Consider the following 27,647-nt stretch of genomic DNA (forward strand, 5'->3'; position numbering starts at 1 on the left):
TATAAACTTAATTTGGAGAAAGACTTACGTTAAGTTATATTTCTTTTTACAGCACGTAAATTAAGAAAAAATAATATAAAATTTATAATATATAACATTTATGAAAACATATTTTATAAATTGTGCAAAACTTCACTTCTACTAAATAATATAATTTTTTTTCATGACTTTAGAAAGTTATTTTTTTATAAATAAGTTTATTATTTTTATAATATATAGCATGAACACATAAATAAGTTATGTCCATACTTCATAACCGTAACTTTTTTTATAAATAAAAATATTATAACACTTTTAAAACATGTTAAATTATTTTTTATAATAAATTTTTTGACCATAACTTTAAAAAAATTAGGATTTAAATAATATAATTTTTTGTTATAACTTTATAAAATACACAATCTTTTAGGATTTATAATATAAGAATTTTTTTTGCCATAACCATCCCAAATATTTATATTCGTTCATGCTTATAATATAATTTTTATAATTTGTATAAAAATAATATCTAAAATTGAATTTAGGGTGTAATTACCTGCGTAATTACTCTAATTCTCACCGTCCTCCTAAGAATTGAAAAGTGTAATTAAAGTGCTCTAATTACACCTAATTTGGTGAGGCTCGCCAATTACAATAGCTACCCAAACACGTCATCTTTATGTAATTACAAACAATTATACTCCAATTTAATTACTAAATAACTTATTAAACACTATCTAATTGAATTAACAAATTATGGTAAATAAATTTAGACTTAAGAACATCAATTTATTTTGGTGGTAGCCAAAACAAAATGGCAATGCATGGTATATATCGTTGGATATTTACCCAACAAAATGACAATGCATGGTATCATTTTGGCCTCTTTTTTTCTTTATTTGTTTAATTATTATCTTTGGTTTCCCATACTTTCTTTGATTTTATGTGTACGAAGACATGTTGATTTTGTTTTTTATATTTTATGTCTATTTTATGATTTATATTTGGGGTTCGTAATTATCTCTCTTAATAATATTATTTTTAATATTTAAACTTAAATCCTTTCATTAAAAATATAATATAATTTATCATTATACTCAATTTTTATTGTTAAGAAAATATCAACTTTACCCAAATTTATACTATCTAACCTTATATAAATATTATATTTATATATATAGTAAGACTTTAACTAAACTAAATGGTTGGTAATTATATTTTTAAATTAAATTTATATATTAGCAGTCATTATTAGAGTATATAAATTATAGAATCCAATGTTATGGCATGATGGTTAAGGATGTTTACTGTCTCAGATATAATTTAAGCTCGAGTCGTGTTGATCGCATTTGTTATTCAGATTTTACGAAGAAAACAATTATAATAGATTGATGGTAAAATTTACTTTAATTGTTTGAATGTCTAAAAGTTTTGGAATTACTTTGAATTCACTCCAATTAATGGTAGCCCTCATTTACGTAAAGAACAAGAATTATCAACTTTTCTATCACTACACATTTAATATTTGTGAAAAATAAAATAAAATAAAATAAAATAAAATAAAATAAAATAAAGAACATACAAATTTTTACGTGGAAATTCTTTTGGGAAAAAAACCACGGGTAGAGGAGAATAAAATTCACTATGTCGAATTCGAATGAATACAAGAGGACTAGACTATGTCTATTTATAGGCTTGTAAAGCCATATTCTAGTAAGACTGAAACACTTTATTCTAATCAATATAAAATAGATGGAGTTTAATAAGGTTTAAAAAACCTTATTCTAAAATAAAATAAAAGAAGTGTAGTTCTATATGGATTTTACTTTTATTTTATTTTACCACTGTATTTTATTTAAATAAGGATTTGGGTCATTTAATTCTAACAATCTCCACCTTGACACGAATTCTCAATGAATAAGTTCTTCATCGCGAACTCTCAACGAACAAGTTCTCCACCTCTTCCATAAAACCCCTTAAGGGTTTAATTTCAACAATGGACACCAACCAAGTCTAAGCAATACTCAAACTTGGTTATAGGAAGTGACTTAGTCATCATATATGCAGGATTTTCATGAGTACTAATTTTGCTCACAACAATATCACCACGAGCAATAATATCATGAACAAAATGATACCGAACATTAATGTGTTTTGTTCTCTCATGAAACATTTGATCTTTTGTAAGGAAGATTGCACTCTAACTGTCACAAAAATACAGTACTGATTTGAAGGTCTTCATTGAGTTCACTAAAGAGTCCCTTCAACCAGATAGTTTCTTTACAAGCCTCAGTAATTGCCATGTACTCAGCTTCAGTGGTAGACAAAGCGACTGTAGTTTGCAAAGTGGCTTTCCAACTGATTGCACAACCTTCGATTGTAAAGACATAACCTATGAGAGATCTTCTTCTATTAAGGTTTCCAGCAAAATCAGCATCAACATACCCAATGACTCCATCTCTAGATTTTCCAAACTGTAAGCAAACATCATAGTACCTCGTAAGTATCTTAAAATCCACTGAACTACTTTCTAGTGTTCTTTACCGAGATTCGCCATGTATCTGCTAACTGCACTGACTGCATATGATAAATCTGAACGTGAACAAACCATAGCATACATGAGAGATCCCACTGCACTAGAGTATGGAACATGTGACATGTACTCAATCTTATCATCAGATTGTAGAGACAAAGCCGATGAAATTCTAAAATTGGCTGCTAAAGGAGTACCGACAGGCTTAACACTTTGCATATTGAACCTGTAGAGAACTTTCTCAATGTATCCCTTCTGACTTAGGTACAATTTACTTGCTTTTCTATCTATGAGAATCTCCATACCAAGTATCTTTTTTGTTGGTCCTAAATATTTCATCTCAAATTCTTCACTTAGTTGGGCTTTGACCTTTCTTATCTCTCATTTATCTTTTACTGCTATCAACATGTCATCAACATAAAGAAGTAAATACACAAAAGAACCATCACTGTTTTTCTTAAAGTAAACACAACTTTCAAAACTACTTCTTTTGAAATCATGAGAAGTCATAAAGGAATCAAACCTCTTGTACTACTGTATTGGTGACTGTTTCAAACCGTAAAGGGACTTTTTTAGCAAGCAAACATAGTCCTCTTTTCCTGAGACTGTAAAACCCTCTGGTTGTTGCATGTAAATATCCTCCTCAAGTTCTCTATACAAAAATACAGTTTTTACATCTAACTGCTCAAGCTCCAAATCATGCATGGCCACAATACCAAGCAAAACTCGAATCGAACTATGCTTAACAACTGGGGAGAACACATCTGTGAAGTCCACTCCTGGAATTTGACTGTAACCCTTTGCAATAAGCCTTGCTTTATATCTGGGTTTTTTAAATTTTGGAGTCCCTTTTTTTCTTTTTAAACACCCATTTACAACGAACAGCCTTTTTACCTTTAGGAAGTTTCACAAGATCTCATGTTTTGTTTTTATGGAGTGATTCCATCTCATTTTGCATAGCAAACATCCACTCTTATAAGTCTTCACAGCTAACCGCCTCAGAATAATTAGATGGCTCTTGATTCGCATCTATATCTTCAGCCACATTTAAAGCATAAGCAACTAGATCAACCTCAGCATACTTCTTTAGAGGTTTAATTTCTCTTCTAGTTTTTTTTTTGGCGATAAAGTATTGCAGTGAAGAAGCAACTCTATTCTTAATTTTGTACTGGCTTGAAAAGTCGACTCTATATTAATCTGATGTTCCACTTGCTTTTGATTTTCTTTATTGGAAGAGTCTTTAAGAGATAAGTTACGCAGCATAGCAGTTTCATCAAAAACAACATATCTGCTTATCACAATTTTTCTATTTTCAAGACACCATAACTTATACCCTTTTACGCTAGTCTTATAACCAAGAAAAACAAATTTAATGGATCTCGGTTCCAATTTTCCATTATCAACATGAGCATACGCAGGACATCCAAAAATCTTTAAATCAGAATAATTTGTAGGATTACCAGACCATACCTCTTGAAGAGTCTTTTTCTCAATGGAAACGGATGGAGATCGGTTGATCAAAAACATGCAGTAGAAGCTGTTTCGGCCCAAAACGACTTTGGTAAGTTGACATTTGACAACATACATCAAACCTTCTCTATGATCGTTCTGTTCATTCGTTCTGCAACGCCATTTTGCTGTGGAGTATGGCGAACTCATCAGAACAGAACTTTAAGCCATTGTTTGTACAGAGGTATTTTATTTATTTTCCCGTCTTTTTTTCAATCATAATTTTCCAAGACTTAAATGCGGAAAACACATCGCTTTTCTGCTTCAAGAAGAACGCCCAAACTTTTCTGGAAAAATCATTAGTAAAGGTTAGCATATAATTAGCTCCACCTCTCGAAGGTACTCTGGATGGCCCCCACAGATCAGAATGAATATACTCCAATGTTCCCTTCGAATTATGGATTCCTCTGGTGAATCGAACTCTCTTTTGCTTTCCAAAAACACAATGCTCACAGAAATTTAGTTTGCAAATTCCTTGCCCATCAAGAAATCCTCTTTTACTCAATTCTACCATACCATTCTCACTCATATGCCTTAGCTGCATATGCCAAAATTTAGTAATATCATCATCTGATAAGGAGGAGGAAGCGACAGCTGCATCATCAGTAACAGTAGAACCCTGCAAAACATATAACTTAGCAGTCTTTCTCTATCCTTTCATCACAACAAAGGAACCTTTGGAAATCTTTAAAACCCCACTTTCAGCTGTGTATCCGTACCTTTTTCAATCACGAATACTCAATGAAATTAAATTTCTTTTCAATTCTGGAACATGTCGTACGTCACTAAATGTTCTGACAACTCCATCAAACATCTTAACTTTAATTGTTACAACACCTGCGATTTTACATGAAGCATTATTTCCCATCAAAACAACACTTTCAGACACTGTTTCGTAAGTTGTAAGCCAATCCCGATCGGGACTCATGTGGAAGGTGCAGCCTGAATCAAGTATCCACTCCTCGCTCACTTTAGAATTGTTGACGGAAGTGACTAGAAGTTCACCATTGCTGTAGTCTTCTACAACATCGATTTCACCGGAATTTTCTAGTTGTTTTCCCTTTTGATTCGCAGCCTCCCTTTTAATTTTGTTTTGTAGCTTATAGCACTCAGATTTAATGTGCCCTTTCTTTTTGCAGAAGTTACAAATTTTACCACTGTTTGAAGACTTTGGTCTACCCTTAGATTTACCGCAAGGATTCCGTTCCTGTGTCCTTCCACCACCATCATCATCAGCATTCCGATCTTATCTCCCACGAACAATGAGACCCTCTTCCTGAGAGTCGTGTTTAACCACAAGATGCTTCATCTTATCATATGAGGTTAAAGAATCATAAACCTCATCAATTGTGAGAGACTCGCGGCTATATAAAATCGTGTTTATAAAGGTTGAATAAGACGGGGGCAACGAACAAAGTAGAATCAACCCTTGATCTTCCTTATTATACTGAACCTCTATGGCCTTCAAGTTTGAGAGAATTTCTTTAAACACTGTTAAGTGTTCGTGTACAAATTCACCTTCCTCCAAACGATGAGCATAAAGACGCTGTTTCATATGCAGCTTGCTTGTTAGAGTTTTCAACATACATATTTGTTCTAGCCTCTTCCATAATGTAGTGGCGGTCTTCTCTTTCATCACATCCTGCAAAATTTCATTGGACAAATGCAGATGTAATTGTGTTAACGCCTTTCAATGCTTACGCTTCTTCTCTTCATCTGTTAATGTCGAAGGCATCTTATCTATCCCTAGCAGGGCATCCTCCAGATCATCTGGGAAATCTGGGAAAGAACTGCTTGCATCTTAATCTGCCACAATGCAAATCTGGTGCTGCGATCCAACAGTGAAATTTCATACTTCAAAGGTGCCATTGCCATGATCGAGATGAATAACCCGAAAACTATGATACCAATTTGTGAAAAATAAAATAAAATAAAATAAATGACACACAAAATTTTACATGGAAACCCTTTCGGGAAAAAACCACGGGCAAAGGAGAATAAAATTCACTATGTCGAATTCGAACGAATACAAGAGGAATAGACTATATCTATTTATAGGCTTGTAAAGCCATATTCTAGTAAGACTGAAACACCTTATTCTAATCAATATAAAATAGATGGAGTTTAATAAGGTTTAAAAAACCTTATTCTAAAATAAAATAAAAGAAGTGTAGTTCTATATGGATTTTACTTTTATTTTATTTTACCACTGTATTTTATTTAAATAAGGATTCGGGTCATTTAATTCTAACAATATTTTTTTGCATTAAAATCATGTTTTTACATAATAATAATAATAATAATAATAATAATAATAATAATAATATTTGGAATCCAATAGCATTAGTAGATATTAAGTCCTTAGTTAAGTTGGTGTCATGAGTCAATTAAATACCAATTCAGTTGAGGAATTATTAAAATACCTTTACATTTATAAAGTAACAAATATTAATATGAGAGTGTTTTTAGTTTTTTTTTAATAAAATAATACTATAATAAGATTTAAATTTGGGATACATGGTTTTTGAATTTTCGTCTTAACTATTTCAACTAAAATTTTATTTGTTATATATAAAGCATTCAACTCTGGTGTCACACTCAACTAAGTCTCAACTCAATTGTGAAATTACCAAAAATAATTCCTTTTAGAAATGAACAAATATATTCTTCAAGGTATTCATGTTGTTATTATTATTATTATTATTATTATTAGTATTATTATTATTATTTTACATTTTGATAATAAGAATGTGAGATTAGAACAAAAGCAATTATAATTTTTGACATAATGACTTATTTGACCCTTCAACTTTTTTTTAAAAAATATTTTAGCCTTTATTTAATTTTTTTTACCTTTTTTAGCCTTTAAACTTATTTTTTTTGTCAAATCACCCAAAAATGGATTAAAAAAAATTAACGTTTCTTAATTTTGCTGGTGTGGCATACACGTGGATGTCATTCAACATTTAATTAAAATTTTAAAAATTCAAAAATTCAAAAAAAATATAAAAACTATTTTTAAAAATTAAAAATCATTAAAATTATTTAAAAAGTATAAAAATAAAAAAAATATTTTTTTAATTTTAGAAAAAATAATTAAATGTCAACATGTCATCCACATGGCAACCCACCTGTATATCATGTCAACAAATTTAACAAATACTAACTTTTTTTATTTATTTTGAGGTGATTTGACAAAAAAAATATAAGTTTAAAGGCTAAAAAGATTAAAATTTAAATGAAGGATTAAATTTTTTTTTTGTAAAATTGAAGGGTAAAAAAAGTATTTATGCCTATAATATTCATCATCACAACTTTACCATTTTAATTAAAATCATATTTTGTTTTTATATCAAAACTATATTTTTATAAACTTGTTACATAATTTTTTTACTTGACATAATGGGTGTGCTATAATCTGATATAAATAATATATTTAAGATATTGACTGAATTAATATCATCCATCAACTAGGTCTAAACATAGCCATAAAATTACCAAAACCCCTTTTATTTTTACAAAACAATATATATTATTTTGAGGATAATTTTATCTTTTTTATATAAATTCTAAAAAAGCACATGTTGAGATTCAAACCCACAATGTTATATTCTTTTAATTTATCTCAATCAAAATCGCATTTGATTATTATATCCATTTTTTAAAAAATATTGTATAAAATATTCACTAACATAATAATAATAATATTATTATTATTATAGTTTTGGTAAATGCTTAATACCTTTATTTTAACCTTCACATTTCAAGTAGAATGGGACAAATAGGAAAATAAATCAGTCATGTTGTTTAGAGTAAGTTAGTTGCCATTTTTATCTTTTGTTACTTATTTACTTTTATATGTTCCTTTTTCAAATTAATATTATTATTATTATAGTTTTGGTAAATGCTTAATACCTTTATTTTAACCTTCACATTTCAAGTAGAATGGGACAAATAGGAAAATAAATCAGTCATGTTGTTTAGAGTAAGTTAGTTGCCATTTTTATCTTTTGTTACTTATTTACTTTTATATGTTCCTTTTTCAAATTAATACAAAAATCATTTTTCACAACAAACTTCACATTATTTGGTACTCCACCGTTACGTTTAGCTGGAATATTTTTTTTTATAAATTAGTAATAAATTAATTTCAATTGGTAAATTTTAATCACTTACATAATTTGTTTTTAAAAAAAAGAGAAATTAATTTTATTTTTTGTTTATTTTGGGAGGTTTTATTTTTTATAATATTTTTATCTATTTTTCTAATTTAAATTTAAATATTTTTTTGAAAAATTATTTAAATAATTATTATTTTAAATTTAAATGATGACTGACTTAGTAGGAAACTTAATAAATATTAAACTTTTAAAGCTTATATATTAGAAAGGATATATAAATAATTTAATTTAAAAAAAAGCACTTTTTGTAAGGAGTACACAATTTTAAAATCTCAATATTGTCAACACCAAGATTTAATTAATAAAATTATTTATTTATTTTTACTTGGTCAATAATAATTTTTTGTAAATCATTACTTACATAATTTTTTATATTATTTTTATTTCCTAAAAGAATATTAGTTAAATATTTTTTATATTTCTTTCACTGGATATATTATGAGACTAGTTTCAATTATGTGTATTAAGTTTCACGAAATTCGTTCATACTTTAACTTCCAAATTGATTTAATACTCATATCCGATTTGTTCACATTAAAAAATAGGCATTTTTCTTCTTAATTTATAAAACATGTACTGTAATTAGATATCAATTTAGAATCCATGCCTTAACTCTAAAATTTTAAAATTTTTTAATAAATAATTATTACTTAAATAAATTTAAAAAATAGTAAAAGTTCAAAGAACCTGTTAATTATTTTTTCCTTACGATAAAGCGATAAAAGTACTATGAAGGTATTTGTCAAAAATAGACAAATAAGTCTTTATGACCAAAGAACAAATTAATATTTCGGTTAAAAATTTAATTAATTTCTATTGTTAAAAACCGGTAACTATAAAATATACATTATATGCCCCATGTCTCTATCTAATTGTCAGTCATAGTAGTTTCTAATAGGTAAAATCTAAACCATATGAAGTGAAAAAAGAAAGTTCATTAACAATTCTGTCATTTTACAGTATTCTCAGGTTACATGGCCTGACTTCGTCTTAAAAAAAAAAAATTAAATAATATTATAGAAGAAAGGAAAGAACCAAAATACAAATTAAATAAAGAAAATTACAAGGAGAAGATGTCTGCTTTTAACTTATTACAAAGGGATTTGTTTCCTTGGTACATTTCTAACCATGGGACATTGCAACTTTACCCCCAAATATTCAGGCTACCATTACGTTTTCGCTATGAAGAACCCTTGGACACATCCTTACTTGACCTATTGTACTTCATATGGCTCTTAACTAGTTGCCCTGCTGCAATTGCTGACATGAGAGACAGTTCCCCCGCAAGCACAGCTCCCGCTACAATAGTTGCCAGCATTCTAGCGTTTGCTCCTGGTGTCTCTTTGCTTGCACCCTTCACTCCAAGTAAGTTCAAACAGGCTGATTGAGATGCAAGCTGAGTTCCACCACCAACAGTACCAACCTAAAAGATACAGCAACAGAGATAAATACCCAGATTCTGTTTTGGCGATCAAACTTCTCGTGTTTGATAATTAGACAGAAACACTATGAATTACCTCAATGGAGGGCATTGTGACAGAGATGTGGAGGTCCTTGCCCTCGTTAACAGCTTCCATCATCGTGATGCAATGGGAGCTCTCGACGTTTTGAGCCGGATCTTGTCCAGTAGCTATGTAGATTGCGGCAACGATGTTACTGGCGTGAGCGTTGAATCCACCCAGAGCTCCAGCCATAGCTGATCCAGTAAGGTTCTTAAGCATGTTAAGCTCAACGAGAGATTCCACACTTGTCTTCAAGACCTTCCTCACCACATCACCCTTAATGATGACTTCACAGACAACAGATTTGCCTCTTCCTTCAATCCAATTTACAGCAGCCGGTTTTTTGTCGGAACAATAGTTTCCTATATGCAAAATTCATAAATATCAGTGATCCTATGTCAAACAGTAAAGACATAATTGCAAGTCTATGCCAAAAAATTAGAACTCACCAGAGATGCCAATGACATCCATGTCGGGGAAATCAGTTTGAAGGAAATCCAAAACGTTTTGGACTCCCTTGGAAACCATGTTCATCCCCATAGCATCACCGGTACTGCAAGTGAATCTAATATACAGATTCTTTCCAGCAATTGCACATTTGATACCTTGGAGCCTGCCAAATCTACTTGATCTGCAACCACCAAAAAGCCAAAATTTTCAATATTAGCTTCAATTTTAAATCCATCAATATGGAGTTCTAGAAATATCAACACAAACCTGTTGAAAACAACAGACAAGGTCTCGAAATTATCAGGGTCCTCCAAATACAACTTCAAATCAGCTGCCCTTTTCGCAGTACCGAACCTTACACATGGAGCTCTAGTCATACCATCTTTCAATAGAACACTTGTAGCTCCACCAGACAAATGAATAGCCTTACAACCCCTATTAGTGCTAGCCACCAAGCACCCTTCCGTGGTTGCCATAGGAACCGAGTACTCTCTTCCATTAACCAACAAAGGCCCAGCAATTCCAACGGGAATCTGCACGTAGCCAACCGGCATCTCACAACACTGCCCTAAAATCGACTCGTAATCAAAACCATCCAAGGGCAATCCTGATAACAACTTCCCTGTTAATCTTTGCAACGCTTCCCGCCTGATTGCGGCCGCCCTCTTGCAATCACCCAATTTCGATTCCAAGGAATACGAAGGGGTTGTTCCAGCAACTACAGATTTAATTATTTCTTCATCTTCCTCCGTTGTAACCGTCACAGGCTTTTCATCGAACACTTTCTGGGCAGTCACGATTGGTGCCGCAGGAGGCAAAGGAGGAAGCAAGCAATCGAGAGCTTGTCCGCAAGGGACCTTACGGGCATCCTCTTTTGCAAGCAAAACTTCATTTTCCTCTTCCTCGTCTTCGGCAATCCAAACGTCAGGCGATGGCCGGAAAACCAAAGATTGAACGAAGTCAATCCCAAAGAAACCCAAAAGGTAAATAAACGATGCGAAAAACGCGAGAATCGCGATGATCTCAGAAAAGGTGACGGCATGGAGAGGCGTGGAGGTACGGATCTTCTCACGCCAACGGGAAAGAAGGAAATAAACCACCGAGAAGAAGAGGGTAAAGAACACCGCATTCGTCAGATGCAAAGAAAGCGGCAATGCGTCGGAGGCTTTAGTGGGATCTTCCTCTAAAGGAATCTTCTTAGTGGGCTTGAGAGATTGAACTCGTTTAGTCGAATACAGCCGGGAAGCCTCCATTTTGGGTGTCGAAGGCGGCGGAAACCCGGCGGTGGAGGAGGAGAATAGGATAGGAATGAAAGTAAGAGATGATTTCAGTTAGTTTTACGATTATGGTGAAGGTGGAGCCTGAGATGCTAGAGTTTAGGGAGGGAAAGGGGTATTTATAGGATAAAGAGTAAAGAGAGCGTGAGCAAAAAGGAGCGTGAAGTGAAGATGGGCAGTGTTTGGCACGTGTTAGTGCGGAGCTTTACCAAGAGAATAGTCAAAGAAAGAATTATAGGGATAGTGTTTGGAAGCGTGCAGTGCATGGGAGCAACGTCGTCAGCACATTCCTGGTTGTTTTATTTTCATTTAGGGTAAACTACACAATCAGTCACTAAAGTATGGGTAAGTTTTTATTTTGATCACTGAACTAAAAAAAACTTATAATTTGATTACTAAACTATTCAAAAGTTTTCATTTAAGTCACTGGGCTGTTAAAATCGATGCTACACATCTTTTTCTCTTCACACTGCCTACATAAATCAGATGTTCTTTCTCCCCTTCTCTTTTACAGTTCAATTTTTTTCCTACAACTTTTTTTCGATCTCCGAAATTGACCTTCAAATCGACTTGAATCTAAGATATGTTCTTCTACCCGCTGATGGGTATTGATCCACTGTACAGGTCGTTGTGTCGTCACTTGGAGCTCGTTGGCAGAACTTTTTTTAAAAAATAGTTAACAACCTAGTGACTTAAATAAATTTTTTTGAATAGTTTAGTGACTTAAATGAAAACTTTCAAATATTTTAGTGACCAAATTGTAACTTTTCAGTTAAGTGACCAAAACAAAAACTTATCCATAATTTAGTGACTAATAATATAATTTTCCATTCATTATATTTGGTCTTTCTCCCTATTTTGATTTTTTCTGTCACCTGTTTTTCATTATTGTATGGATTTAATTATTCCTTATTTAGGGTTGTTTTTCATTAATTATTCAAAATAAATTATCCAAATAAATATTAACGCTGTTGTTAAGTTATATACAATTTTTGGCAAATGTCTACTAAAAGAAATAGAAATGAAAGAAAGTCATATTTATTATTAGCATAATTTTTTTACCTTCCAAATTTATAAAAAAATTATTTATTTAATTTTTTATCTCTTTTATTCTTTCAATTAATTTTTTTATCAAATTATTCCAGAACGAATTAAAAAGTTAATATTCTTTAACTTTGTTGATTTTATATACACGTAGATTACCATGTAGATAATACATAAATATTTAAAATTTTAAAAACATTAGCAAATATATTTTTTTAATAATTTTATACTTTTATAGTACTTTTCTTGGTTTTTTATTTTTTAAAAATAGTTTTTATATAAAATTTTAAATTTTTAAATTAAAAAAAAATAATTAAATGCCGACGTGTCATCCACGTGCATTCAAGTAAGCAAAGTTAAACAACATCAACTTTTTCATTCATTTTGAGGTGATTTGACAAAAAAATACGAGTTTAAAAGTTAAAAAAAGACAAAATTAAATAAAAAGCTAAAATGATATTTCTTGTAAAGTTAAAGAGTCAAATAAAGTATTATACCTTTATTATTTATTTGACCTGAATTCAATTAATGATAAGATAATTAATTTTGATTTTTTCCTTTTGCTCGTAATTAATTGGATAAGTTTATAAGTTAAATTAATATGTAAAAAACATTAAGATATAGAGCTTTGACAGCTCATTTTTCCTTTTTAGATTATTTTTTTGCATGTTTATTACATGTTGTTTGTGAAAATAAAAATAAAACTATAGTGTTTATTAAATTAAAGTTTAAATTTGACATTTTTAATATTTTAATATAATCAAATTATGACCTATTTTATATTAAATAAAATCTAATCCATTCTTTAATATTCCTTAATTTTCAGGTTTCTCTATTTTTTCCCATCAATTCAAGCCTCTTGCTTTATAGTCATATGTAAGGGTGAGTATTCGATCGAGTCGAATCGAATCGAGTAAAAAATTTTCGAGTTAGTCGAGATGACAAATTTTATTTTAGCAACCGAACTCAATTTGAAATTTTTTCGAATCAAATCGAATCAAGTCAAGTCAAAAAATTTCGAGTCAAATCGAGTCGAGTTAATGAATCCTATTATTTATACTTAATGTTACGTTTAGATGGACTAATTATTTAACTAGTAGACGAAGTATAAGATTATTTAACTACATGAACAATATAATGATTTAGTCTTTTAACTTAATGAGTAAACATTTATCAAAACGACGTAGTTTTACCTTTTAACTTAATTATTTTAAATTTTAACTTTTAATAAAGTAAACATTTATCAAAACTACGTAGTTTTGTCTTTTCTTATTCGGATTTTCGGATAACTCGAATTGTGTAATTCATATTCGAGTTAAACCGAAAAACTTAATTTTTTATTCGAGTTGATCCGAATAACTTGATTAACTCAAATAACTTGAACTATTTAATTCAAAATTTGAATTTTTTTATCAAATTTTTCGAATCGAATCGGATTTTGTTTACCCCTAGTCATATGTATGTATATATGTGTAGAGACTTTATAAAAGGACCGTAATATATATTTTTTATACATATATGTCGACATTCTCAACATTAGACAATAATTATTATTCGGTTTACGTGGACTTTTATGCAATAATAAGGATATTTTTTAGGGTAAAGTATTAAAACATCAATAAATAAAATTTTTAATCCGAAAATAATAATAAATTGTACTCTTTAAATAATCGTTTCCATCAAGACTCCTGATAATTAAGTACTAACATGACAAATGATGTAACGGTTGACATAAAACTTTCGATGATATGATGACTGATATAAATGACTTAATTAATTTTTTTATTATTTTAAGAGGGCTTAATTGATGTTTAAAGATTATTTAAAAATTCTCAAGAAATTATAGAAAATTATAATAAAAATAAAACTAAAATGGAAAGAAAATATTAAAAATATTATAAAATTTTAGCTAAAAGTTATTAAAATATTAAAAAAATGTTGAAAATTATACAAAATATAAAATTTATTAAATATCATAAAATTTTAAAAAATTATAAAAACTATTAAATAAGTTATGAAATAATGGAAATATTAAATTAATATTATAATAAATTAAGAAATGGTAGGAAATGATATAAAACTAATAAAAATCTATAAAAATTAATAAAAAGTTGTAAAAATTTATTGAAAGTATAAAAAATTTGAGTTAAGGTAGTGATTGTATAGACATGAGTGTATGATAAAAATTTTATATGCTTAAAAGTTAATGACATGAGTTTATTTTATTGGTGCCTTAAAATAGGGCGTTTTACCTAAATATGCCCTTTAAATAATATAATTACGGAAATAGACTGTTTTTTGTGTTATTTATCGGATTAGGCCGTTTCCCACGAAAACGCATCCACGTAAGCGCGATTTCGGAGTACGTGTCAACAAAACGCTTCCCTAGGGAACGCTTTGCCTGTGTAATGGTCAAATTTTTGACCGTTGGCTTCCAACAGTCCAAAAAAAACTATAAAACCCACCCAAATCATTTTTTCACACAAATCTCTCAAATTTCTATAATTCTCTCAAAATTTCTTTCCCTTTAATTATTTTTCACACAATTCTCTCATAATTCTCAACATTCTTTCAATATTCCCTTAAAAAATCTATCAAATTTCATTGAAATTTTCTCAAAATTCTATCAAAATTCTTTGTTTAATTTTTTTTGAATTTAATTTTTTTAAATTAAAAAAATCTGATCGTGTTAGCAATGGCCGGATAATTAATCCGTCTCGATAATAAGCACATCTCCTTGATCAAATGACAATGGTAAGTGATAATTTTAAATTTTCAATACTATTCGATATTATTTTAATTTATGCAAATTTAATTAAATTTGCAATACTATTTGATATTTTATTCATTTATGCAATTATAATTACACTTTCAATACTGCTTGATTTTTTTTTCATTTATGATGTTTGCATTAATTAATTTATACAATTTTAATTAATTTTTGTTTTATAGATTTTTATAATAGTCTGTAGATTGGGTGTTGCAATGCTACATCCGTAATATGTTTGGTCCTCCATCGCCGTTGATCGAGAATTACTTGCAAGAAGCGGGATTTTGGCACGTGGCCACGATAGGTCGGGGGTGCAAGTTGGACCCAAAACTAATCAGTGCATTGATAGAGAGGTGGAGACCCGAGACGCACACTTTTCATCTTCCATGCAGAGAGTGTACTATCACTCTGGAAGACGTGCATTTGCAATTGGGATTGCCGGTAGATGGGTACGCAGTCACCAAGTTCGCATCATCTACTGATTGGGAAGCCATATGCTACGAGCTTTTGGGTGCTATACCGGATAAAATTAACAGAGGTAAAATAAAGATGGAATGGTTACGAGACACATTCCCGGAGCCGAATAATGATTCGACTGAACTCGAAAGAATATGTTATGATCGGCCATATATTCTTGAGATGATTGGAGGTTATTTGATACCGGACTTGTTAAGAAACCTCGTACATCTGAGATGGTTGCTGAAACTCGTAGATTTTAGAGCAACCGACGAATTGAGTTGGGGGTCTGCCGTGTTGGCAACATTGTACAAGGCAATGTGCGGGGCGACGCGACCGAACAAAGTCAAAATATGAGATTGCCTGTCACTACTGCAATCATGGGCACGGTTTCGCTTTCCATTTTTACGTTCTCGAGTCGACCACCCATATACATTTCCACTCATAACAAGGTAAGTTTTATATTAGATTTTACAATTATTACGTAGATTTAGAATATAATTTTATGCAAAAAAATTATTTAATTAGGTGGAACCATTCGATGAGTTATGTCGAAATACCTACCTCTTTCGAAGATATATGACTTTTATTAGACCAACGATCGGAAGCAGAAGTAAGTATTAAATAAAATATATATACATAATAAAATAGTCGTTTCGTATTTAGTATTTAGTATTATGTATTATGTATATAAGTAATATTTTTATCATGTTCATATAGTTTTAATGGACACCATACGAGGATCCGACAATTCGGGCAGTAATTCCGGATGAATTCTTTCAAAATCCAAACGTTTGGCATGTGAAGGTCCCATTGGAGAACTATGCTACCGTGGAGATGCACCAGTCAGATAGAGTATTGCGGCAATTTGGATTCCGACAACCGATTCTCGTGGCACCTGAGGTGTTTGATGATGAGCATAAAGTTGACTTACGGCAACTGCATATGGATTGGCCTAGATTCTAGTCACACTATATCGAAATGTGGGAAAATCGGTATGATTATATACCTACTCGGGAACCGATCATTGTTCCAGAGTTAGCATGCGTAGTAGAATACATGCCATGGTTTAGGATCCATGGCAAGCCATATTTATTGTCGAAAGAGGAAATGAGACGACAAATTCGTGCCCAAAGGGAACGACGGGGCCTTTTAAATCCAAGAAGAAGGGACGACGACACAGGCCCATCAACAGCACCCGCACAATCATCAGGCCCAACAGTTCAACGGACGACACCTACATCACAGCTTGTTCAGATTATGCCAGGTACGTATCCTTGCCCTTATATGTATCCTAACCCTTATATGTTTCCTTTTCCTAGTCCTATGGCAGGTTGGAATCCATGGCCCGGATCATCTCCGTTCCCGATTACTCCGAGTCAACTTCTGATCTATAGGTCGCCGTCACATGAGGGATCGCACGAGGCACCATCAGGGATCTCTTCTTTCTACCAATCTCTATCACCTTATGGGATTCAAACACCTCCGCCATGGGTGACGCAAACACCGCCGTAATTATTATTCTATCAAGGTGGGTCATCCTCCCAATAGCCACAACTAGATCCCCTACCGGAGGAACCACAACCCTCGCCCGAAGCTGATCTAAGGAGGAATCCAGCACGGACCCGTCGACGATCTCCATGTGGCACTGATTCCGACCGCCACAGACATTGATTTTTTTAATATATTTGTACAAACTTTTTTATATTGTTTCATTTAATAAAAATAAAAGTTCTTTTGAATAAGACAATTGTAATACAACATAGTTTCATTTAATAAAATATAAATAATACAAAATAGTTTTTTACGACATCTATCAACTATTTCAATTTGGACATGATCTACTTGTATGACCTGGGTTCCTACACCATCCGCACAACTTCTGATTATTGGTTGTTTCTCGGATATCTATATTGGTGCGTATTCTAGTCGAGCAAGGTTGTCCCTTTGGTTTGCGACGCAATTCTCTATCCGGTAGCAGCTTAAACAGAGCAAGCGATATAGCTGGCCAGTTACGTTCATCTGGGATAGGTGGGAATACGTGTATCCACATGTTGTACATGGTTTCTAGTTTTAACATTTCGTCGACTTAGCTCATGGGATCTAGACGGAGATTTTGACAAACTGCAATTACATGAGCGCATGGATAACGAAGTGCGTCAAACCTCTCATAGTCGCAAGTCCTATTTCTCAAGTTTATACGATATTGCCCGCCAATAATACCTTCGTACGATCTATCAAACTCCGTCACACGAAACCATAGGTTGTCTCGATCATGACAGACTATGTGCATGGTGTTCGCCCGCGCCTTCGCCTTGTTAATTTCTTGCAATACCTTTGTACACCATATACGGCCTCCTTACATTTGACCTTTATAACTCGCTGTTCACTTCAAAAATAGTGCCGCTAAACGAAAATATGTCTCTCGAACAACCGATGTTATCAGCAAATGACGTGTTCCTTTTAGAACATAATTTATGCATTCAGTTAGGTTTGAGGTTATAGAACCATATCGTAGGCCACCGTCGTATGCTTGTGTCTACTGTTCGAAAGGTATGTTACAGAGGTAGTCTGCGCCTTATTCGTTAACTGAACGCAAAACCGCCAACATCTCATGAAAACGGTCCTTATTTATCTCATACCCGCCAATATAAGTTGATAGTGAAAATTACATACCACTTTTCCATTTAAAATAAATTCAATATTGCAAACGAAATTACATTAATAGATATTAAATACCCATGTTGGTCACTTGTTGTTTTTCACTTATAAATCGAAATTGCCCGTAGTAGTTGAACGCAACGTGCCTTAGGCAATACCGATAGTGTGTGCGATGCCATAGGCTTCCTTGTCGCTCAATTGCGGCTAGTATTCCGGTGCCTCGATTCGATATGACGCAAATATTAGGTTGGGGGCAGACATGCCTTCTTAACCTATAAAGAAAGAACTCCCAGTCATCAACTGACTCCCCCGGTGTTATTGCAAACTCAAGTGGAAGGATTCTCCCACTGCCATCCTGTGTCACAGCTAGCAATAGTCGATGGGTATATCTACCGTACATAAAGGTACTGTCAATTTGTACCAATGGCTTGCAATATAAAAATGTGTCATGGCATTGCTTAAAGGTTCAGAACAGACGCTTAAATACTTGGCATCCACGGAGTAATCGGTCGTTGTAGTACGCAGGTTCCGTTTCAAGATCTGTTACGCAACTTGGGACATATCTCTCCAGCACCTGACATTACTGCCACACTTCATTATATGAAGCATCCCACCCACCATGAATCTTTTCCAACGCCTTTTGCTTAGCTATCCAAGCCTTACGGTCAGAGGGTGTGTACCTTAACCAGCTACGAATATTAGCAATTAAGTCCGGCACTGAAGTTCTGGGATCGGCCTTCATCATCGGTAGTATTAAGGTAGCTAACATATCTGAATTCATCCTGGGATGATCTTCTGAAACACCTGTCAATGAAGTACGTTAAAAATGCAACAGTACGTAATAACAATACCATTAAAAAAATCTAAATGGTTAGTGATACTATACCGGCAGCACATGTATGTGGACCTTTGTACTTTTTTATCTCCCACAAGCTTGTCTTTTTCCTTAACGAGGCCATGATTTTTCATGAACATGTATCGTCTTGCACTGCACACTTGGCTTCAAACTTATTGAATTTGGATTTAACCACGTTGTAGTTAACCCCGTTCATGATGCTATGTTATTTTAATGCACCAAGAAAACTATCTTTATTGGAAAACTCCTTACCAACTTCTAATTCACCTGAATCTAATGAGGAACTTGTACGATCATGCCTTTTGTATGGTAGATCTAGAAACTTCAACGCATTATCTTCAGATAGATCAACATTATGCATGTGGGCTGGAGGCGAGTACGACTTGAATCGTGGATCTTCATCATCATCATCTAAACCCCCTTCAACATTTTTAGGTATGGTTGGAACAGTCTCTAGTTCAGAAAATAATGCAATTTCTGCACCATCGGGGCTGGCCTCTCGAGGTGGATCTGCATCGGACTTATTATCTGACCCATCATCATGTGCAACGTAAAAGGTCCCCTCGCCGGTGGACGTCATAGGGAGTACATCATCCCTCCTTATGGACGTTTCACAATGTCTTCAATCAGATATGGATTGCCAACCACTAGAAGTTGATGTCATTCTCCAGTACGTATTTCTAGCATCAAACATCGACCCACTGAGGTGCATGTCTCATCCACTAACGGAGTGTCGTGCAGGGGTCAGGTATTTCATACTGCTACTAAACATGGGCACTTCCGTGTTTTGCCACCCACTAATGGAGTGTCGGGCAGGGGTCATGTATTCCTCTCGACCAGCAGTAAATGTTGAAGCTGCAAATGCATCATTTGGCGATGAAAAATTATACATATAACTTAAGATAGAGTGATCCACTAGCGAGATGAGTCTGCACCATTGCCTCCAAGCTACGAGCGCCTTTGATGTCAAATGAGTCATATGTCACAGGATCAACTGAAGCACAAAATCGATACTTAATAGACAAAACTTTCATTGGCGTCGTTCTGAAGATTTTGCGCCTAATTCTTTTACGAAGTTCTGTCAAACCTATGTTCTGGTTAAAAACTAGTCTCGTTGTATTCTCCGATAAAAAAAACAACACCGTTCTCGGTGTTACAGACCTCACCATCATAGTAAATAACAACACTAATACGTTCACTCATCTTCAATTTCTTTTCTTTTTAGCCTTTCTAATTTTTTTTGTTGTAAGTTATGCAACTTGAGAATAAAATTTGGCTAATTTATAACCTCATTTTTTTACGAACTACTGTAGCAAAAGAGCGTCCACGTGGGAGCTTTTTCTAGAAATTTTGTTGACAGTGCATCCTGCTTGAAGCATTTTCGGCACTATTTATTCAGAAACGTCTACTCATAATTATTTTTCTACGAACTACTGTAGCAAAAGAGCGTCCACGTGGGAGCTTTTTCTAGAAATTTTGCTGACAGTACATCCTGCTTGAAACGTTTTCGGCACTATTTGTTCAGAAACGTCTACTCAGAATTATTTTTTTACGAACTACTGTAGCAAAAGAGCGTCCACGTGGGAGCTTTTTCTAGAAATTTTGCTGACAGTGTATCCTGCTTGAAGCGTTTTCAGCACTATTTTTTCAGAAACGTCTACTCAGAATTATTTTTCTACGAACTACTGTAGCAAAAGAACGTCCACGTGGGAGCTTTTTCTAGAAATTTTGTTGACAGTGCATCCTGCTTGAAGCGTTTTCCAACACTATTTTTCCAGAAACATCTGCTCAGAATTATTCTTGCAGAAACCCTAAACCTTAAAACCTATGACAGAAAAAATTATATTGCTTATATGTTTTTTCTAATACCCTAAACACAATTTATTTTAAAAAACTAAACCCTAATCCTTAATTTAATGAATTAATCCTAATACACTCTAATTTATATTTAAAATTAATAGTTAATTTAATGAATTAACCCTAAAATCCTAAATCCTAATTCAATTATTTTTTTCTCGAAACCCTAAACTTAGGATAGCGCCAATATGTATATATGCTACAATTATATTATCTTTGAGAATTTTTTTCTTGTATATATCAATTAACCTTAAATTTAATCAATTAACCCTAAACCTTAAATCAATCCATAATTTAATCAATTAACTTTAATACCCTAAACTCTAATTTAATATTTAGTATTTAAAATTAATAGTTAATTTATAATCCAATTCAATTATTTTTTTTCTTAAAACCCTAAATCCTAAAACCCTAAACCCTTACAAAACCCTAACATCGAATCATAAAAATCCTAACCCTAAATCAATTAAATAATAAAATCCTAACTCTAAAAAAAAGGGCAAAACGCTCCCCCAGGGAAGCGTTTTGCTGATACATACTCTGAAATCGTGCTTACGTGGATGCGTTTCCGGTAAATAACGTAAAAAACAGCCCATTTCCATAATTAAATTATTTAAAGGGCATATTTGGGTAAAACGCCCCTCAAAATATTCATTTTTAGTATAATCTTAATATAATTTATTTCTATAAATATTAATATATACAATTTTTTAGATCGTTATGATAGAAAAGTCAAATCGATTAAAAATTTTACATTCATGACAAGTGATAATTTTAATAAAATGATTTTTTTTAAAAAATAAAGAATTTTTTTTATGGGCTACATAAAAGAATATTGATCACTCTTTAAGATTGGTTTTTTTTTATATCCTTTTGCATATATTTTAGTAGATAAGGGAGATATTATTTTCTTAACGCCTCTGGTTTCTGTAGGGCTGAATTTTTCATTCAGTCAATGACATGAATTTCAAAATAGGATGCCTATTTAATTTTTGTAAATACAAATGATTGTACCAAAAAATAATACAAGTGATTGTAATTTGTATGCATATATATTTGAATAATTTCTTATCATATCTGTTCTCTTTGATATAATACTAAATATTATCCATAGTTCCTTTTCAACTCATAAATAGGAGAATAATGCGATTCAGCGTATTCAAATCCATGTCGTCTTGCATTAAAAAAATACTTATACTAATCGAATCAAGGCTCAATCGACAACTTGCATAATTCATGCGAGTGGTGATTATTAAAAAGTAGCATTCAATAAATTTAATATTTGAATATTAATATTAATAATTGTTTCTGCTATTTTAGGTTGCAACAGGTCAAGAATTCGTGCTGGTTTTTTTTAAAAAATGTTTCTGGAGTATATATATATATATGAAAAGGATGCGGTCAAATTTATTAGGAGCCACTCTCGAAGGGTTTTATCGTATGATAGAATACAATAACTGTGTTTGTTAAAATTGGAATTTAAGATGGTGAAAAGGAGGATAGCCTGTCTTAGACTTAACCTTTTGTACATATGGATGTAGTGAGTCTCTTGGTAGTAATTTTTTAGTTGACCGGAGTTTACTGTCAGCCTTTTGTATATCATGAATGCGGTGGGTCTCTTGACCGTGATTTTTTGGTTGACTGGAGTTTATTGTCAAATTAGTCTGATGATGGCAGGATCAAGATTATGAATTTCTGATTTGTTTTTGCATTCTTTTAGCGTTACAATTATTTTCTAAACATAATATTTGAGCACCAATTTGTAATTTACTATATCTCATATTTTTATATTCTTATTATTCATTATTTCTATTAATGATATATTTTCTTTAAAAAAATTGCTTCCGCCATAGTACAAGAAAAGTAATATGAAATAGACGATAAGATTGAAGTAAATTTCTTTTTCAAAATAAAAAGCATGCATGCATGCATGAGAATTATTCATCACCATGTGCTAAAGACTTGGACTGTTTGTCAAAGTTTTCTTCAAAACAATCGTATAATTTATAATAGATGGGTATATATATAAACAGAGTCAGGCCACCCAAAGAAGAAAAAAAATTAACATGATATCATCTTTTTTTATTGCCCAGTATTTATTTAGCAAATATTGACTGTTATATTGTCATGATTAGACCATATTATTTTTGGACAAGTGAGGCACGAATATTAAGTGTCCACTTACTCAAAACAATTGGAAAAGAACAAGGTCAATCCCAAACAAGTAGAAATTGTAGTCAATGTTCATATTTCCAGCTTACACCAACAAGTTATCTAGTAAATACGTCATGTTTGGATTAAAATCTTTAATTATAGACATATATATATAATATAATATAACTATAAAGTGTGATATAAAATTAAGTAACTAAGTATGTTAAACGTGTCATGATAATAATGAGTAGATACTATAAGTTATATTTATAATTTAATGAGGGGCCAAATTATAATTACCTAAAATTTATTTAATAATCAATTATTTGAAGAGGCAGTTGTCTCCAAGAAAGAGTGCTATCTCATTTTTTTTTTCATCCCTATCAGAGAGTTATACTAAGAGATAAACTATTTTCTTGAAATATCAAAACTTTTTGGCTAGTTTCCAACAAAAGTCAAAACCTTTTGAATAATCACTCTTAACGGATTCAGGTATGCTTCCTTATATAATTTTGACCTAAATCACCTTTTTAACACATAAATACCTCTAAATTTTAAATTATAGGACAAAACTTTAAAATTTTATCAAATAATATGAAAAGTATAAAGCAAAGCTCATTTTCTTAAATTAAGTCTAGAAATTCTACAAATCGAATTATGATGGACTCTTGACCCCAACCGAACTTATTACCCCTTATCTTGTGCGACTCCATTCCATACAAGTGGTGTTGGTGGATCAAACATGGTGAAACCAGGCTCTTTGTGAACATCTAAGCTGGCTAACACATCCGTTTGCAAAGTTCCTTGATATCTCTAACCAGTCGACGCATATCGTTTCCATCAACAAAATCCTGATCTAACAAATTAACTGCAAAGTTCCTTGGACATTTCGACATCCCCAATCTCATGCCACGTAGAGGTCATCCATGGTACCCACAATTATGCATGAAGTACATTGCAAATCCCAATGGAAAGACTGAAGCCAATAATCCATTACCCTTGACAGCCTCTAAGTAAACCACTAGTGTCACGGACTTAAGATTCTTGCCTCAGAATCCGTGCGGCTTTAGGCAGTTTCTTACTCCAAAAACACCTAAGTCAGCCTAACTTCCACAAAAGAAGGATTCAACAGAATTCCTCCCAAAAACACAACTCAAGCGAAAGCAACTCAAAGCCAACAAGATGAAAGAATAATGAGACAAGAACAAGCCAGGGAAAATAAGAACACAAGAGAGAAAAGTTTGAGTGAATGCTCTCAAGGATTCTTCTTACTCAAAACTCAAGTGATTTACAATGAGGGAAGAGGTCTCTTATTTATAGTTGAGCCTCCCCAAATCCAACGGTACAAAATTAAGTACATTAACGGCTATGATTAAAGGGCACCTACCACCAAATCTTTAAGAATATAAAATCATATCTTCTAAGATTACATATCTTATCTAAGATATGTAATCTTATAAAATAATATCTTATATTTGTCTAACTTGTAGATGAGCCTTCAATCTCTTCAAGCAACGGGCCGGTCCGATTGGGCCAAATGACCTCCTTCCTTCTTGATGGTTCACACAGATGTGTCATGGTTGCGGGCTCCCATGCGCAACCCATGACATTTTCCCCCACCAAATCTAGCGTCGCCCTCGTCGCGTCCTCTGCATGGTATCGATCTATCTTGTCTTGGAATTGCCACAAGGCTTCAACAGGTTCCCAACTCATCTCACTATCCGGGAATCCCTTCCATCGAACTAAGTATTCGCACCGCGGTCGGTAGTACTTACGTCTGACCACACGATCCGCTTCGATGTTCTAGACCTCTCGATCATAGGCGACTTTTACCCCATTGGTGCTCGTTCAGACTTGCTTCGAATTGGGTCTTCTCCATCTTCATGGAATGGCTTAAGCATACTCACATGGAATACTGGATGAACTTTAAGCTTTTCAGGCAACTCGAGCTTGTAGGCCACCTTGCCTACCTTCTTCACAATTCGAAATGGCCCCTCATACCGCCGAACGAGTCCTTTGTATAACCCATCATGTCACAAAATCAGGTGTAGTTTGGCAAGAACTGGTTCACCTACCTGAAATTGTACGTCCCTTCGATTTCGATCCGCCCATTTCTTGTTGCGCTTACTTGCCTTATGTAGACAAGCTCTACCTAGATCGTTTTGCTCTTGCCAATCCCTCGCAAATCGATAAGCTGCTGGATTCGGTCCCGCATAACGAGTTGCAACTGCATTGGGTGTAAGCGGCTGTTGCCCCGTCACTATCTCAAATGGACTCCGGTTCGTTGCCCCACTTCGTTGTAAGTTGTACGAAAACTGGGCCACATCCAACAACTTTGGCCAATCCTTTTGTGTTGCACTTGCATAGTGTCGAAGATACGTCTCCAACAATGCATTCACTCGTTCAGTTTGCCCATCAGTTTGAGGATGCATGCTAGTGGAAAAGTTTAAGTCTGAGCCCATTAACTTGAACAACTCTGTCCAAAACCGACCCGTGAATCGCCCATCTCGATCACTAATGATAGACTGTGGTACTCCCCAATACTTCACTACATGTTTAAGGAATAAGCGAGCTGCCTCCTCAGCAGGACACTCTTTGGTTGCGGGGATGAAAGTTGCATACTTCGAAAACCTGTCCACCACAACAAAAATACTCGCAAATCCATCAGATTTAGGCAAGCCTGTGATAAAGTCCATGGACAAGCTCTCCCATGGGCACTCCGGAATGGGCAATGGTTGAACAAACCAGCAGGGGCTTTCAACTCAACCTTATCTTGTTGGCATATTAAACAAGTTTTCACATAGGTCTCCACATCATCACCCATGTGAGGCCAATAAAATCGATCCTCCAATAGAGCCAAGGTGCGATGTATTCCTGGATGGCCAGCCCATTTTGAATCATGACATTCCTTCATGACTTCCCTTCGTAAATTCTTATGTTTAGGCACATATAGACGTTGCCCATGAGTGTATAGCAATTCTCCCTTGAGCCAAAATCACCTCGTCTTTCCATCTCTAGCAAGCTCCATTAGATTTTTAGCCGTGGGATCAAGGGCCCACAATATGGCCTAGAAATGGCACTTCTCGTTGGGCAAAGGAGCATTTCTCCTTTTTGACATATAGCTCATTTTCTCGTAGAGTTTGGAACACCTCCCTCAAGTGTCCCACATGCTCTTCGAGCGTCTTACTATATACCACAATATCGTCAAGATAAACAACCACAAAACGATCCAAGAAAGGTTGTAATACCTTATTCATTAGGGTACAAAATGTGGCCGGAGCATTTGTCAACCCGAATGGCATCACCAAGAACTCAAAGAACCCATACCTAGTTACACAGGCTGTCTTGGGTTCATCCCCTTCGGTTATTTTCACTTGGTGGTACCCCGATCGCAAATCCAACTTAGTAAACCATCTCGCGCTACCAAGTTGATCGAACAAATCTGCAATAAGAGGAATGGGATACCTGTTTTTTATAGTGATTTTGTTTAAGGCCCTGTAGTCGATGCACATTCTCAAAGATCCATCATGCTTCTTTTGAAATAACACAGGTGCGCCGAACTGGGCTTTAGATGGTCTAATGAACCCGGCATCTAAAAGCTCTATCAACTGCTTCCGCAATTCTTCTAGTTTCGGTGGAGCCATCCGATATGGTGCCCTTGCTGGTGGTTCAGCATTGGGCAACAGCTCAATCTTGTGGTCCACCTCCCTCTTAGGTGGGAATCTTTTGGGCAACTTTAGGGCATTACATCTTGAAATGACTTTAGCAACCGTTCCACTTCCTTTGGAATTTCCACCTCGAATTTATCATCCATATTGTCTCTCAAGGTAGCTAGGTAGGAGACTTCATTTCGACGGACTCCTTTGGCAAATTGAATTGCCGACAAGGTTTTTCCCTCTATGCTTCCTTTCCTTTTCATTCTCACCATATATCGTTGATTTGCATCGGAGATGGTCATGTAGTTCTCAGAAGGGTGAATATCCGCATTAAGCCTGTCAAGTAAACTTAATCCAACTACAAAATCGTAATCATCAAGTGGGATTACCTTAATGGTCGCTTTGCCCGTCCACTCACCAAGTTTGAGTTCTACCCCTTTTGCCACACCCGTTATGGGAATGCTTTCTGAATTCACCGTTTTGATTCGTCCCGAATCTTCCTCGATTCTAAGGCCAAGTTCCTTTGCCATTCCTTTAGACATGAATAAATCAGATGCACCAGTATCAACAAGTGCATTCAATCTTCTGCCAGCTACGATGATGTCCACAAACATCAACCCATTGCTTGACTTCTCTTCGACACCTCCTAATATAGAATTGAGGCTTTTGGTGTCATCTTCGGCTTCTTCGCGTGCCTCCATGGCATGAAAAGCGGCTTTCTTTGGACAGACACTCATTCTATGTGGGCCTTGGCAAAGAAAG

General features: G+C 33.6%; 1 protein-coding gene across 1 annotated transcript; it reads right to left on the reverse strand.

Annotated features, from left to right (window-relative positions):
- Positions 1-9,122: 9,122 nt before the first annotated feature.
- LOC107908970 (3-hydroxy-3-methylglutaryl-coenzyme A reductase 1-like) lies at positions 9,123-11,536 on the reverse strand. Its single transcript, XM_041101584.1, has 4 exons — positions 10,422-11,536; positions 10,154-10,335; positions 9,720-10,066; positions 9,123-9,625 (listed from the first exon to the last, which is right to left on the reverse strand). The coding sequence occupies exons 1-4, from the start codon at positions 11,405-11,407 to the stop codon at positions 9,383-9,385; spliced, it is 1,758 nt and encodes a 585-aa protein (XP_040957518.1). The 5' UTR covers positions 11,408-11,536; the 3' UTR covers positions 9,123-9,382.
- Positions 11,537-27,647: the final 16,111 nt, after the last annotated feature.

Source organism: Gossypium hirsutum, chromosome A03 (assembly GCF_007990345.1).
Source record: "Gossypium hirsutum isolate 1008001.06 chromosome A03, Gossypium_hirsutum_v2.1, whole genome shotgun sequence".
NCBI classification, from domain to species: domain Eukaryota; kingdom Viridiplantae; phylum Streptophyta; class Magnoliopsida; order Malvales; family Malvaceae; genus Gossypium; species Gossypium hirsutum.